Raw genomic sequence first — 14,524 nt, 5'->3', positions numbered from 1 at the left:
TTTCGAGCTTATAAAAAACCTGCATATAAACTTTAAGTATACTCAAACCCATTGAAGCCTTGAAAATGTTATCACCCAAATTATGAATCACACTTCCATAACTCTATAGGGGGAAGTTAGCCCAAGGATCTACACTTCCATAACTCTATAGGGGAAAGTTAGCTTCTTAAAAATTACCCCTCCATCCTTCCACGAGGTATAGAGCAAACAAGTCATCATATATACAAGAGGAGGTCACCGATTGTTAATATGTAGAGGGACGTTCACACGTCCAACTCATCCAAGTGGAGATCCTATAACTTCAGAATCATGCCACGATTGGGAAAACACTTCTATATTTAGGGAGCTCCCACAACACTATGGCAAGGTGCACATCATGCAAATGTGATCTCCAAAAACTATGCCAAGCTGCACATCAATGCAAACTCCATCTCCTAATATAAACCATGCAGAGTTGCACATCATGCAAACTGCAGCTCCAAAATGGCTCCCCCTGCGAGCTTCCATCGTGCCCCCAACCTCGTCCTCCTCATAGCGATCCTCGTCGCAGTCCTGGTGGGCTTATCTCAGGTCGCTAGACTCCTCCAACATATCCCAGCGCGGCAATTCTCTTCCATCAACGAATACTTCAATTATACCAGCTACCTTCTCGATACCATTCACGTTCTTGAGAGATCCCAGTACGCCTTGAGCATGGGGCTTCAACGCAATCAGAATCAGAATGAGCTCATCTTGCAGCGTCTGGCTAACCTCGAAGCAAGTGTGCAAGGTATGGAGCAACTGGGATCGACGCTTCAAGGGAAGGTAAATGAGCTGGAAGTCGCAGCTCAGGTCTTCAAGCTGGAGCTCTCTCTGAGCGTCCAATTCCTACCTCTCAAAGACGTGGATATTCCGGTTGCAGACAGAGATGACCATATCTGGCATTATTTCATGTCTGTACTGAAAGGACGGGGGATGACCGAGGGGCCTCCCGAGATGTTCACATTTCCATCCGCTCTGTCACATGGTCGTTTGCTCTGCTTCAAGGGGAACAATACGTCCGACGGAACGAGGAACTTCTACGCATTTGCGTTCAAGGAGGGCCTTCCGATTGGCTCTGTCTTACTGCCAGGTATCACACTGATCTCTGATACGTATTGGGACTTCGGTAATCCTTGGCACGCCATGTACGATCTAATCCAATTCCTCTATTGGAGAATGGACAATCAATGTACTGGTGCTGCCTCGCGGCTACTGCCTTTCCACCAAGCCGAATATAGGAATGAGATTGGCAATTGGATTGGCAATGTGATGAGAGCCGCGGGATTGCCGCATACAGTGGAAATTATTAGCACTGGGGAGCAGCCCGTATGTTTTGAGCAAGCGATAGTTAGCCGCAGTGGGATAAATGGGATGCGAAGAGAAATGCGAACGAAGATGTATACAGAAGCTCGTTGTCAAGTTCGCCGGAGCTGTGACGTGTCGGCGATGAACAACCGCATAGATGGCGAGGTGAGGGTCACTCTGGTTTTTCGATCGGGGAGGAGGAGGTTTACAGACGAAGAGGCATGGCGAGAGGTCGTGAGGCAGCAATGCGAACTAGTGAATGGGTGCAGATGGTCGGTCATGTACGTTTCCAATCTCACATTCTGTCAACAGGTTTCGTCATTCTCCCTGCTCAATTCTACTGCAGTTCGTTTTCTCGATCGAGGACGGGCTAAGATTTCTTTGCCGATGCCGTCTTGCAATTGCACGATTGCGCTTCAGATCGTAGTTATCTTGTTTTCTCGATCGATGACGGATACAGCAAAAACTCGATTATTTTGTAGATGGATTGTTGCGAATCGTGATTTCCAGCACAGAGTCGTTGAATCGATCTGATCGCTCTTTTTCTCTTCCTCTTTCTCATTAGGTAGAAATCATGGGCTACACCGATATTCTTGTGTCTGCTCACGGAGCGCAGCTGACAAACATGATCTTCATGTCGCCGGGCGGCCGAGTCATGGAGATATTTCCCGCGGGCTGGTTGGAGCTCGCCGGCCACGGCCAATTTATCTATCGCAATCTGGCAGACTGGGTCGGCTTGCAGCACGAGGGCTACTGGAGAGACCCAAGCACGCCGCCCTGTCCAGATCCAAGCAAAGCAAGTGACTGCTTCCGCCACTACAAAGACCAACCGGTGGGAATCAATGCCACACACATTGGCAACTGGCTGGGCGCTGTCATCGCCGACGTCCAGAGCTCTGCTGCTGCTGCTCCTCCTCCAGCTCAGCCCGATAAAACTCAGGTTTGCGAGTGCCCAGTTGATTCGCCCCCTTAATCTCCCAACGAAAACCTCTGGAGTCTCGACACTTCCATCCTCCAGTAAATCATGGATCACGCCATGGCGCCCGAATGTAGTTGATCATGTCCACTGTTTTGAACATCCTGCATGACGTTCCATGGCGTGTTGATCCGGAGCGATGCTTTCCGTTAATTGCTGCGGCAATCAGCAATATTACTAGTTGATCCCGTCGATATTTAAATATTATCTTCTGGTGCAAGGCCAAGAAACTCTATGGCTATCCTGAGGTCGTGGATTTTCCCCTCTCTATGGGTTACTCCCAATGACGGGTTGCAAAAGTCCGTAGTTGCCTCAGACAAGTTTGAGGTCCGCAATCTAAGGTAACATTCAAGTTTGGGTGCCTTGAATTTTGCAGTTGTGCCATGAAGCTTTGCAGAGGGCATTAATTCAATCTAGCTAGAGTCTGCATTAATTCAATCTAGCTAGAAGACTCTTGATCTCACGTGCCACAGCATAGTCGAGAGCGCACTTTTATGCACACACACACACGCAGCTAGTGCAACACAAGCTGGCTCAGAACGCATATGTCGTATAGCCAACAAAAGCAAGCACTAGCAACAAGAGCAAGCCTTGAAAGGCAGGCACATAGACAGATCAGAGAGGGACCGAGAGAGGGGGAGGAGAGGAGAGGAAAACGAGGTGAATGATATTTAATCATTCATAAGCTTGCCCAATATTAAAAAAGCAAACAAAAAGGAATCCACAGGAAATGGGTGGAGGAAGACTCCACGAGATAAAGGGGAGAGAGAGAGAGAGAGGAGTGGGGGGGATGTTAGGGGCGGGAGGGAGAGAGAGAGGAGTGGGGGGGTGTTAGGGGCGGGAGGGAGAAAAGGCGGCCATGGTGTGTAGGAAGACTTGAGGAGATAAAGAAGGGGGGAGAGAAAGAGATGCTTGAAGGGCGCTTGTCTCACAGGTAATTAAGATAGACGATAGGAGAGAGGCACATGAGACAAAAGGGAAAGAAGAACGTGGAGCTCCCTTGGAGTGTTTAGAGAAAACAATTTCCTCAACAAATCACAAAACTTGGGGTTTCAAATGTTTTTCTAGCTAATATATAAGTAAAGTGGATTTTCGAAATTGAGAAAATATTCTTTAGAGATGAAAACTAGCATGGCATGACCAACTCTTCGTATACTATGTTAACATTTTGGTTCACGTGTATTGTTGTTGCTATACTAGTGCTTACTATCAATAGAACGAACTAATCATTCTTGACTAACTTTTTTTAAAACCCTTGAGGAATCGATTAATGATATTAAACAAAGTTGTTTTAAACCGACGTTTTATATCTAATTCCTAATTTGGAACAATAAGCAATTTTTTCCATGTTGTTAAAGGAGGTAAAAAAAGATGCTAGAAAAATTTGGAGACGAGGCACAACATCAGGTCCTCCTTGTAAATATCAGGGGTGGTACTTTTATTATTCGTGAAGGACAAAAGTTAGCACCTTTTAAAAATTATATCCCAACAAATACAACCACGTCAATGTTGGTGTTGTTTCTCAAATTGCATCCACCATGATCGCTTCTTTTCATTCCATAGTGCTTGCTTACCATTATGGACATGCATTGAAAAGTAAAGAGTTGGTTAGCTAACACAATATGTTTATAAGAAATATGAAATGAGAGTTTTAAAAAGCCTCTTCAAAGATATCTGATAAAATTGCAACAATTTACAGAGAAGCTTAGCATCGCCCTTGCCCAAGGATGATATACACATTAAATTGAGAAGGTTATTGAAAAAAAAAAAACCACACTTGATATATGGGGAGAGGTGGCACACTTCCTATCCGGTTAGAGTCCGGTTATTTATAATATGAGAGAGCATGCCTCTCTCTCGTAAGCTTTTGTTTTTAGTTCTTCTTTCATCTCTACTTCCAGCTTGATTCATTGTTTTGCTTTCAGCTCAACTCTCTGTTTTGCTTTATGTAATTGAGATATTAAAGGTTTACCTTTGATAAGTTGCTTGTGCTGTCCTTTTGTATCTAATGTTACTATTTAACTAAACATCTGCATGGCAAGGAGAACTGCATGTTATATCACCGTGATATAGCAATCATTAATCATAATGCTCAATTTATTTATTTTTAAATCCTGACCTTGGTATCAACAAAATCTCCTAGTTTTGCGCATTTTCCTTATGGGTGCAAGCAGGACATTGCCTTTTGATGAACCGATTGCTATATACACTGACGACTTGCCTAGTTCCATGGTCGTGCATTATTATTTATGCTAACTACTATATAACCATCCTTGTGCTATTTTGCATCTATATTTCATATTTAACAGTGCTTTATACTACGCTTTATACTACAAGACATGGGCCACTTTAGTAATGCGCTACAAAAGGGCAAAAGTTCCGAACTCTAAAATAGCAAATCCGTCGAGGCAATCTACTACAAAAGGGTAGAAGTACCGAAATATTGAACCACTAAATGTCCTATCCTACTGTTGCTCCTCCTCGCCCTCCTCGCCCTAGGTCTCTAGTTTGTGTGCACCCTCCTTGTCCTCCTCACCCTCAGTCTCTTTGCGTGTCCCCGTTCCCTTGCTCTCCTCTTCTACGTATTAGCTGCTTCTTTCTCAGATCCTGTCTCTCCGTCCAGATCTCCAGATGGGTCGAAAGTGCCTCCCTAAGAATGAAACAAGTTAGAAAAAATAAGAGTGTTGATTGTAAGAAAATGGTCAAATGATAACAAAGAGGAAAAGGGTATACTCACATGACGCACCACCACCCTTTCCCAATCGATGATATGTGGACTAGAGGTCTTCCAATCACAGATTCCTGTGGATCCAAATTCAATTAGTTAGATATGAATGACAAGACATTTGAACATATTAGAAATTCAGTAGACGATAAATATATTGACCAGCCATGCCTCATTTTGCTGAGTCTGCCACCACTCTCGAGGTGCAAAGGATGTTTGGCCTCCAAGTGTACCCTCGTTGCCCACCCCTGAGGCTCAAACACATTTGGATTCTCCCTGTAAAACTTCTTCGCTCTCTTCCCGCTCTCTTCCAATCCTTCGAGTCCACCCACCCTGGCTTGTGCTTACCCTCTTTGTTTTCTTTGTGTAAAAAAAACAACATCCCTTAGTTCATATCTACAAGACCTAAGGAGCTCCCCCATGCAAATAACCAAGGCATTTGTTTCAAACATAAACCCTTTAGGATTTAGAAATTGTCTCTTGAGGGCTTCTATGCAAGCTTTCTTTCTAGAAAGATTCAAAATAGAGAAGAATCCAAGTGATGTCTAGAAAAAGTTGAGAGAAGTGAAAAAGAAAAAGCTACTGTCAGTGGAGGATTATGCTCATCGCTTTCGTAATTTGAATGCGAGACTCGCTCCCACAAAAAGACTAATACCAAAGATAATGGCAGATTATTTCTACAAAGGACTTCAATCAGAGATGAGAAGTACGGTTGGCGGGACGACACTTCCTACGAGCAATAATGGATTCAATACTCTCATAGAGTCTTTCCAAGGTCGGAATATATCATTGGGGAAGTGGGTTCTCACCAACCTCCTCATGTATCTTGTGACCACCTTTCCGTCCTCGCCCCATATAATCTCCCCAACGCTGAAAGGTCCTAGGGAAAAACAAAGTCCAAAGGATTCGTGGTGGATAAAGAAGCAGAGATAGAGCGAGGTGTGGCATATGCGCTTAAGGAGTAATGAGTAAGGGAGCGAGTGGTCTCTGGGGTGCTATGGTGTGTGAGTGGAGAGAGAAAAGGACTTGATTGGTACTATGTCTCATGAGGAAGGGGAGACCTGTAGGGATGTGAGTGTACAGACTTGTCTACATCCCTCGAGCCACCATAGCAACCTCAACCCTTACTACTATTTCTAGACCTATGATGGGTACGCCCAAGTGATGACCCCTCGAAAGGGGCTATAGAGGACGGATGTCGAGTAGGTAAAGCCATCGATGTCCCTGATCGACCCTCGAGGGGTGTAGGAGAGGGAATATATGAGGTCCTTTGGGACAAGAGAGAGAAGAATCTCGCTGCCTCCGTGTCGCTTATGGATGCAATAAACTCGTCGAGACTCGTGACAAAGCCATGGGCTGCTAGCAAAGGAGTTCCCCGAGGGGTAATTGCATGGGTAGTCCCGAGAGGAATTGGCCCCTGGGCTCAGGGGGGTCACTATGTATAAACCCTCTATATCACGTGCGTTCAAGGCCTATATTATAAATCCCTTATCTGTAAATTTTTTCATTAATAAAATGTACCCCTTTTCTATACAAATCTGTAAATTTTTTCCAAAACTATTTTAAATAGTCCCTTATGTATATTTATTTCTGTAAATTTTAGAAATAAAAAATATCCTTCTGTTGAACTCACGTGATAGGGTTACATATGATGAGTGACCCCCCCGAGCCCCTGGGGAGTCCACCCAGGGGTAGTAGTCATAGGGGCAGGCCCCTCAGGAGTCAACAATTCCTCTAGGGAGTACAGATCATGACGTCTTCTCCTACTAGGAGACCCATGATCACAGGCTCTGTACTCTCCGAATGTGCAACGTGCTGGCATGTCTAATTTGGGGGGCTTGGACAAACACAGACACAAACAAGAAAACAAATACAAACACAAGAGCAGGTAAGAAGCGAAAATACAATTTACTTAAAAGACAATACTTACACTTTACTTAAAAGACAATTTACTACTTAAAACTCAAGTTCAATTTACTAAAACTATGAAAAGACAATTAACTTAAGACTTCATCGTATATTATCATATATCTCCATAAGTTACATTACCATATGTATCCAAAAGACTATTTATATACCGAATTTGGGTCGAAAAGAGTGTTAAGGTATAAAATTTATATCCAAAAGTGTTTTCATAAACAAAAATTCTCAGAAAAATAGTATTGTTAAACAAAATTTGTCTCCAAAACAGACATTCCTCTTTGAAGTTTCTTTCTTTCCCCTTTCTCTTATTTTCACATCCTCGTTCTCCCTTCTCTCTTTCTCTCTTATTTCCTCTCTTTTCCTCTTTCATCCTATCTTTCTCTTTCTCCCCTGTCTTTTCCTCACTGCTCTCTTTCCCCTCTCTCTTTTCCTCTTCCATCCTCTCTTCTCCCCTCTCTTATTTTCTCTTTTCTCCCCTCTCTTCTCCTCTCTTCTCTTATTTCCTCTCTTCTCCCCTCTCTTCTCTTTTCCACACTCTTCCATCCTCTCTTTTCCTCTTTCTCCCTTCTTTCTCCCCTCTCTCTTTCACTCTCTTTCCCCTCCCTTTTACTTCTTTTCCCTCCCTCTTGTCCCCTCTCTTTTCCTCTTCCATCCCCTCTTTCTCCCCTCTCTTTTCCTCTTCCATCCTCTCGTTTCCTTCACTCCTCTCATTCCCCTTTCTCTTATTTTCACAGCCTCATTCTCCCCCCTCTCTTTCTCTCTTATTTCCTCTATTTTATCTCTTTTCCCTCCCTCTTTTCCCCCTCTCTTTCCCCCTCTCTTTTCTTCTCTCTTTCCCTCTCTTCTCCCTTGACTTATTTCCTCTGTTCTCCCCTCTCTTCTCCTCTCTTCTCTTATTTCCTCTCTTTTCCCCTCATGTCTTTTCTCCCCTCTTTCTCCCCTCTTTTTTTTTCTTGTTTCTCCCCTCTGTTTCCAAATAACAAAGAGAGGGATACAACATAATCTCATCATCCATAGAGCATAACAAATATCTAAGAGAGGGCTTCCTCTCATATACTCAAAACTATAATTACATTCTCAAAATCGGAGTACTTTATAAACTTTAAAGATATTCTTCATTGTTTCTTCAATGAAGTACAACCCTCTCCTTTGTCATCTCTCTTCTTCTTCTTATCCTTCACCTTGTTTTTCTTTTGCATGCCTTAGCCCAAGGAGCTTCCTTGGGTGTGTGGCCTTCCTCTTGGATCAAGCTCTACACCTCCTCAAAAGAATCCTCCAAGATCTCTTGATCGGTCTTGTCCTGGGAGGAATGATCCTTGCACCTTGGCGTGTGCGTTTTGACATAGATGCACATGAGGGAGTGATGGTACATCTACCTCCCCATCCTTTATATGATAATATTGACTGTACATCTCCTCCAAGTATCCTACCATAGATTTTTGGCTAGGGTCCTTGATAGTAGGAGAGAGAGAGAGCAAAGAGAAGGGAGTGACTAGAAAGGAGCAAGGAGGAGTAGCAGAGTGGAAGGAGTAGGAGGGGAATGACGAGAAAGGAGTGGTGTGATAAGGGATATAGCAGGAGAGTGGTGTGAGACAAAGAAGAGAAGAGGGGAGGATTTAAAGAGGATGAAGAGGAGAAGGGAAAGGCAAAGAATCAAACATATAAAAGATGAGGGGGATAAAGCGGATAGGGTAACAGGATAAACCCTAACCCGGTTCCCCATGTTGCTGTCATTCTGGACATCCAAAATCTACTATCACATGTAGCAAAAAAAGACTGTGCATGATGCAGATTGGGTAAGTATAACATCAAAGTGCATGCACTTGGGTGGGGTCCAGACTGATCACCCATGGAGTAGCATTTTTTGAGGGAGGCACAAAATAACCTACAGGATCTCTGTAAACTTTGGAGAGATCCCTTCGATCGACTACTTAGCACGGAGGGCACTATCAAAGACATAATGGTTTGTGTATACGTCTTCTTGGACCGTGAGCAGATATTCCAAGAAGAGTATAATTATATATTAGAAGAAGTGGAAGATGAGGTTCCGAGTAACCCGTCTAGTGGTGAGGAGGATGGGTGTTGTGATTATGCACCACTTTAAAAGCTCAAAGGCTTGGTCACACTCTTCTGTCCAGAAGAAACTTTTGAGATTCTAGAATCCCAAATAGAGCTATTTTGTTTCTTTACTACCAATATAAGCTTTAAGGTTAGGTTCCAAATCCCAATCTTCATATGAAGTGGATTCTCAAATCCTATTTTCCTGTTCACTAGTTCTAAAGATCCATTTCTTAAAAATAAGACTTCCAAGGTTTGGATTCTGGAATTCTAACTTATTTTTCTCTTGGAATGGATGAGTCATCTTGAGAAGAAAAGTTTTTCTCCCTTTGGATGTTATGTACTTTCACGTGTAATTGTGTTTCAATAATTAAAACAATTGGCCCAAAGTTTACAAACAAGAATATCTCCTCATAACTAACTCTATACCTCAGACTAGCAAAATTTTCTCCTTATCTTTTCCAAATATACGAACTCTCATAAAAACTACCTTTGTGGAATCCCAAAACATTAATCACAAATTACCTAATGTTCTCTAAAAAACTATACTTTTAGAATGTAAACTAAACAAGACAAGTAAAAGACCTTGACCTTGTCTAAAAAGTTGTACAAAAATGTGTGCAAGCCTCTATAGTGCTCTCGAGCTCCAATTCCAACTCTTGCAATTGAGAAATGAGGCCCTCCACCTCCTTTCAAAGCACACTTTCTCTATTTTTAGAAAGAGTGCTTTAATTTCATTTAAGTATTTAAATTCCATAAACAAAGGTTACACAAACTCTTCCATGTCTTTAAAGCCTCATTTACAAGGTGCAATATTTCATTTGTCTTTGGGGATACAGTGGTAACATGGAGCTCATGAGCAGTCCTAGCAAGTCCTCCCTTTTTTGTCCATCTCCTTTGATCAGATGTTCAGTAGGTTCTCCGTCAAACTTGCAAAGAAAAGTGCCTTCGATCCTCCACAAATTTGCAGTGTGCTACAAGATGCATATGTTCCAATGCCTACCATTGAAGTAATTGAGGAGACATATGATTTTAGATCATATGCAACTAGACAAGGTGTCTATGATGCATCATTTGTGCAACTCAATGATCATAGGTTTCAACATCAATTTAAAATAGAGAAACAGGATGAAAATACTCTCATGTGGAGCAAAAAATATTCCAACTCCGAAACTTGGCTCCCACAAGAGGGACTCAAGTTCTTATTGTCCATTCTAGCACGTGCAATTATTCGAGCTAAACACATGCTACTCTCTTCCACAAGTGAGACAACAAGGTCCCAAAAAGATAATTGTTCAATGGATTTCCTTCAGTGCTTGAATGAAATTAAGGAGGCAGTGTGGGGTGCACATGCATATTTTCCAGCAAGTACACTACAATGGTGGCACAATTTTTTTGTACAACAAGAGAGACTCATTGAGAGTTCAAAAATAATGCAATTCAGCTCAATGTACCTTTTGTGTGGCATGAAACTAGAGTTTCTAACACAAGCACCATGGATTGTAGTGCAACAGTCCATGACATGCCAATTGGAGAAGAGTTATTAGCAATGGTCCATGGAGAAACAAGGGAAATGTATGTTGGCCCTAGAAAATCAACCAAACGTTGTTTACAAGAAAACGAAATGTGCGAGGGTAATGTAAATGAGCTAAATGAGGGCACAATGATAGTAGCTTGGCCAAAGTCACAAAGCTTATCTATGAGGGCAATGTTTTTACTGCTGTGGAAGTACATTGGTATAGAACTCATTCAATTGATGCACTAAAGGGAAAGTATGATCTAGAGATGATTAAACAAAGAAAAAAAGAAAAGTGAAACCCTTCGCCGTGTGGACATTCTTAATTTGCATGATGTAGAAATTCTTGTTATGGATTTGAGTTAAAAAGTTCTAGACATTTGCACCAAAAAACCATTCATATTGTAAAGCAAAAGGTGGAAGGACTCTCCTAGTTCAATGGAAGAGATTCTTATTCTTTGTAATTTGTCATGTTTTCCAATTTGAATAATATAACTCTTTTTGTAATTCAAAATTCTAGCATTTTTAGGTTCTAGAGTCAAACAAAAGTACTATTTTATGCATTCTTTTCTTAAAAAAGTAGTGGTTTTTAAAAAATATTTTACACAGAAGTATATTTTTTGTCCCAAAATTATGAATAAAGGTACACTTTTTGGTGTTTTTCCCCAAAATGGAGTTGAGTTGTCATTTGCATGATTTTGTTGTCGTTTTTTATAACTCGCTCTGTTAGGGGAGAAGAGAGAAATAAAGAGAGGATGGAAGAGGAAAAGAGAGGGGGAAAAGAGGGATGCAAAAGAAAGAAAAGAGAAGAAAAAGAGAGGGAAAAGAGGGGGGAGAAAGAGGATTTGAAAATAAGAGAAAGGGAAAGGAGAGGATTGAAGGAAAAGAGAGGATGGAAGAGAAAAAGAGAGGGGAGAAGAGAGGAGAAGAGTTCCTATGCCCATCAGTGCAACTATCACTTAAGGCGCTAATTGCAGGCCAATGCATCATGAAAAGAAGAATAGGAAAAGAGAGGAAGCACGTTCTTAAGAAAACTAATTAGTAAAAGGAGGAGTTTGGAGAAGCAACATTCCAAAGGGTATGGATTGAGGAGACAAAGAGAAGCCTACAAACAAGGAGACAATCTACTGGGATCCTCAAACTTGTGTCATTGGTAGACTGGTGTGTAGCATGCCACATCATCAATTGCACAATGGAGTTGCATTTGAACATGTGTTGTATTCTAGGGATGATGGGAAAATATCTCAAGACCTTCATTGGGATCATCTCCCCTAGCAAGTCCTATTTGTAGCATGGTGTTGCACACTCCAGGCAATTAACCAAATCGCCATACTCATGTGACGACACAAAATATAATCATTAGGGCAAGCGTGGATGTTGTCATAATCCATCCCAGATTTCATCAACATATTTTTTGCTTCGTCCTGGAATTGGGCATGGTGTTTGGGACATGCAACATCTTCTGGAGCAACCTATTACAATTTGCATATCCAAGAAATTTGTGAAGGAGATACTAATTAATTAAAACAATTAGGAACGAGATACTAATATCAAGGCTCCAAACCTCATCAAGGCTGAGATACTTATGTTTGACCATCCATACTTTGCTTGCAAATTCAAGATCGAGAGGCAAGATCATAGTTTTGATGTCCTCACACCATCATACAATAGTGTTGATGCCAAATCTTGCATCACAGTCTCATGCTCAGACATCTCACCCCCATCTCCCATGGTATCTCCAAAAAAAAATTCCATCATGTTCACCATAGCCTCGTTCTCCTCTAGAGGATCATCCTCAAGATCATCTTGATTGAACTATGGTGGTGGTGAACATGTTACCTCACTGCTCTTCTCATCTTGTATAATATAATGATGCAAGGTTAGTGTGTGCAACAAGGGCAAGCAATATAAATATGCATGAATCATTCAAATATCATTGGTTTACCGATGATGCACTAGCATGTCGACCAATATCCTCTTTTGGTGGTGTCTCTTCATGCATCTGCAAGTTGCACATGACAATATGGTGATGATGACAAACCCCTCGCCTACAATGCATGCAAGGACAAGGCAATCTCTCATGAAGCCACTCCAAACTCCCAGGAGGTTCCAATGAGCTGTCACTACTCATCCTCTCCACCTGCACACATCCACAACCATCCCCTCAAGTCAAGTCAAACACCCAAATCCCCCAAATTCCCTCAAACCCCGTAATCCCTTCTCTTTCACCAAAACCCCACGGCCTAAATCCCCCCTAAATCCCTTCAAACACCCACTCAACCCCCAAAATCTCCCAAGCCCCCCCAAAAACCCTAAACCCTAGAAAACCCTTGTTTCATCCATATGGGCATCACGACCATATTGATGCTCTGCTTTATATACCCACCATCATATTGACGCTCGTATCAATGATTTCTTGGAACCAAAATCCCGTGTTGTTCATCTTGCAACACCATTTGTTTTTTCGTGCATTCTCCTCCCTCGCTTTTGCTTTCAATGCGTGATCACCTACAACCCTTGCCTCCTCACTCCCACCTTTCCATCCTCTCCTACATTGTCCCTTTGCACCTACAAGACTTGCTGCAACTCCCTCTGCATCTCAAGGTAAGAATTCCTCTCGTCCCCTTGTATTTCAAGTTTGTTTGGTTTCTTTGTCTTTCTTTCTACCTCTTATCTTATTTCCCTTCCTCTACTTTCACTTTTACTTCTTTTCTCTAAAGTTTCTCTCCTCCTTTCCTTTCCTTTTCTTTCTCTGAAGGAAGAAACAATACACGAAAAGCAATCATTAAAGAGAAGAGTATGAAAGCTCTACCTATTGAAGATGGATCTGATCTCTCTGCACAGATTATTGGCCACATGTTGATGCTGTCCTCTCTTGTTATCTTATTTTGCAGGATGAAAATCTAGTACATGTTCCTCGGGGGGGTCACTCATCATATGTAACCCTATCACGTGAGTTCAACAGAAGGATATTTTTTATTTCTAAAATTTACAGAAATAAATATACATAAGGGACTATTTAAAATAGTTTTGGAAAAAATTTACAGATTTGTATAGAAAAGGGGTACATTTTATTAATGAAAAAATTTACAGATAAGGGATTTTAAATATAGGCCTTGAACGCACGTGATATAGAGGGTTTATACATAGTGACCCCCCTGAGACATGTTCATTCCTTGCTACTCGAACTAAAGCCATTCCTTGCTACTCAAACTAAAGCCTATAGGCTTGTTACAGTGATGAAATTTTGGCACGGATATATGAGGGTTTCTCCAAATAGAAAGGAAATCTATAAAAAGCAAATGGGATGCAAGGTGTTTGAGGAGACCACATCATACACATGCTTGATACAACACAGGTAAGTGGTGCCTAAACTAGCACAATGATTGTTTGTGATTTAGCTTTGGGATAATTCACTTATTTCATTTCTTAAACCAGGCTTGGACTAAATGTGTTTGCCCAAACCAGCCCAGTGGTTGGAACATCATGCAACTGTAGGCTGGTTCAGATTAATCACCAGTTATGTGATTATCTTGAACTAACATGGTTGAATAGACATTAGTTGTTGTCCAACTTGGTGAATTGGTTGAGCAAAGATTAACAACAATATATTTCACAACTATGGCATGTTCAAATTAATCACTAGTTATGCAATTGTCCTAAACTAGCATGCAGGTTGCACAAACATGTGTTGGTTTAGCTCAATCACTAGTTATGTGATTGTCCTGAACTAGCATGGTTGAACAGACATTACTTGTTGACCAACCTGGCGGCTTGGTTGATCAAAACTTAAGAACAATATATTTTACATCATAAAAGCAATATATTGTTATTTTTCTAAACCAACCCGGTGGTTGGAACATCATGCAACCGTGCCTGCTTCAGCTAAATCACCAACTATGTGATTGTCCTAAACCAGCGTGGTTGAACAAACATTTTTGGTGGACTAGCCAAATGGTTGAAATTATTTTATTTCTTAGTACTTAAATTCATTAAATTT

The 14,524-nt window shown here is 41.5% G+C and overlaps 1 protein-coding gene and 1 non-coding gene across 2 annotated transcripts; both read left to right on the top strand.

The window, feature by feature from the left end:
* The first annotated feature begins 483 nt into the window (after nucleotides 1-483).
* Nucleotides 484-2,299, top strand: LOC147896610 (uncharacterized). Its single transcript, XM_087381918.1, has 2 exons — nucleotides 484-1,638; nucleotides 1,892-2,299. Exons 1-2 carry the CDS (start codon nucleotides 484-486, stop codon nucleotides 2,297-2,299), a joined length of 1,563 nt encoding a protein of 520 aa, XP_087238044.1.
* Nucleotides 2,300-3,959: 1,660 nt separating this feature from the next.
* LOC147896609 (U6 spliceosomal RNA) lies at nucleotides 3,960-4,060 on the top strand. Its single transcript, XR_015541835.1, has one exon. It is a non-coding gene; the product is annotated as a U6 spliceosomal RNA (small nuclear RNA).
* Nucleotides 4,061-14,524: the final 10,464 nt, after the last annotated feature.

This window comes from Dipteris shenzhenensis, chromosome 11, assembly GCF_047967505.1.
Source record: "Dipteris shenzhenensis isolate YYH24624 ecotype China chromosome 11, Dip_SZ_1.0, whole genome shotgun sequence".
NCBI classification, from domain to species: Eukaryota; Viridiplantae; Streptophyta; class Polypodiopsida; order Gleicheniales; family Dipteridaceae; genus Dipteris; species Dipteris shenzhenensis.
The sequence above is the reverse complement of the archived record's forward strand: the minus strand, read 5'-3'. Positions and strand labels throughout refer to the sequence as shown.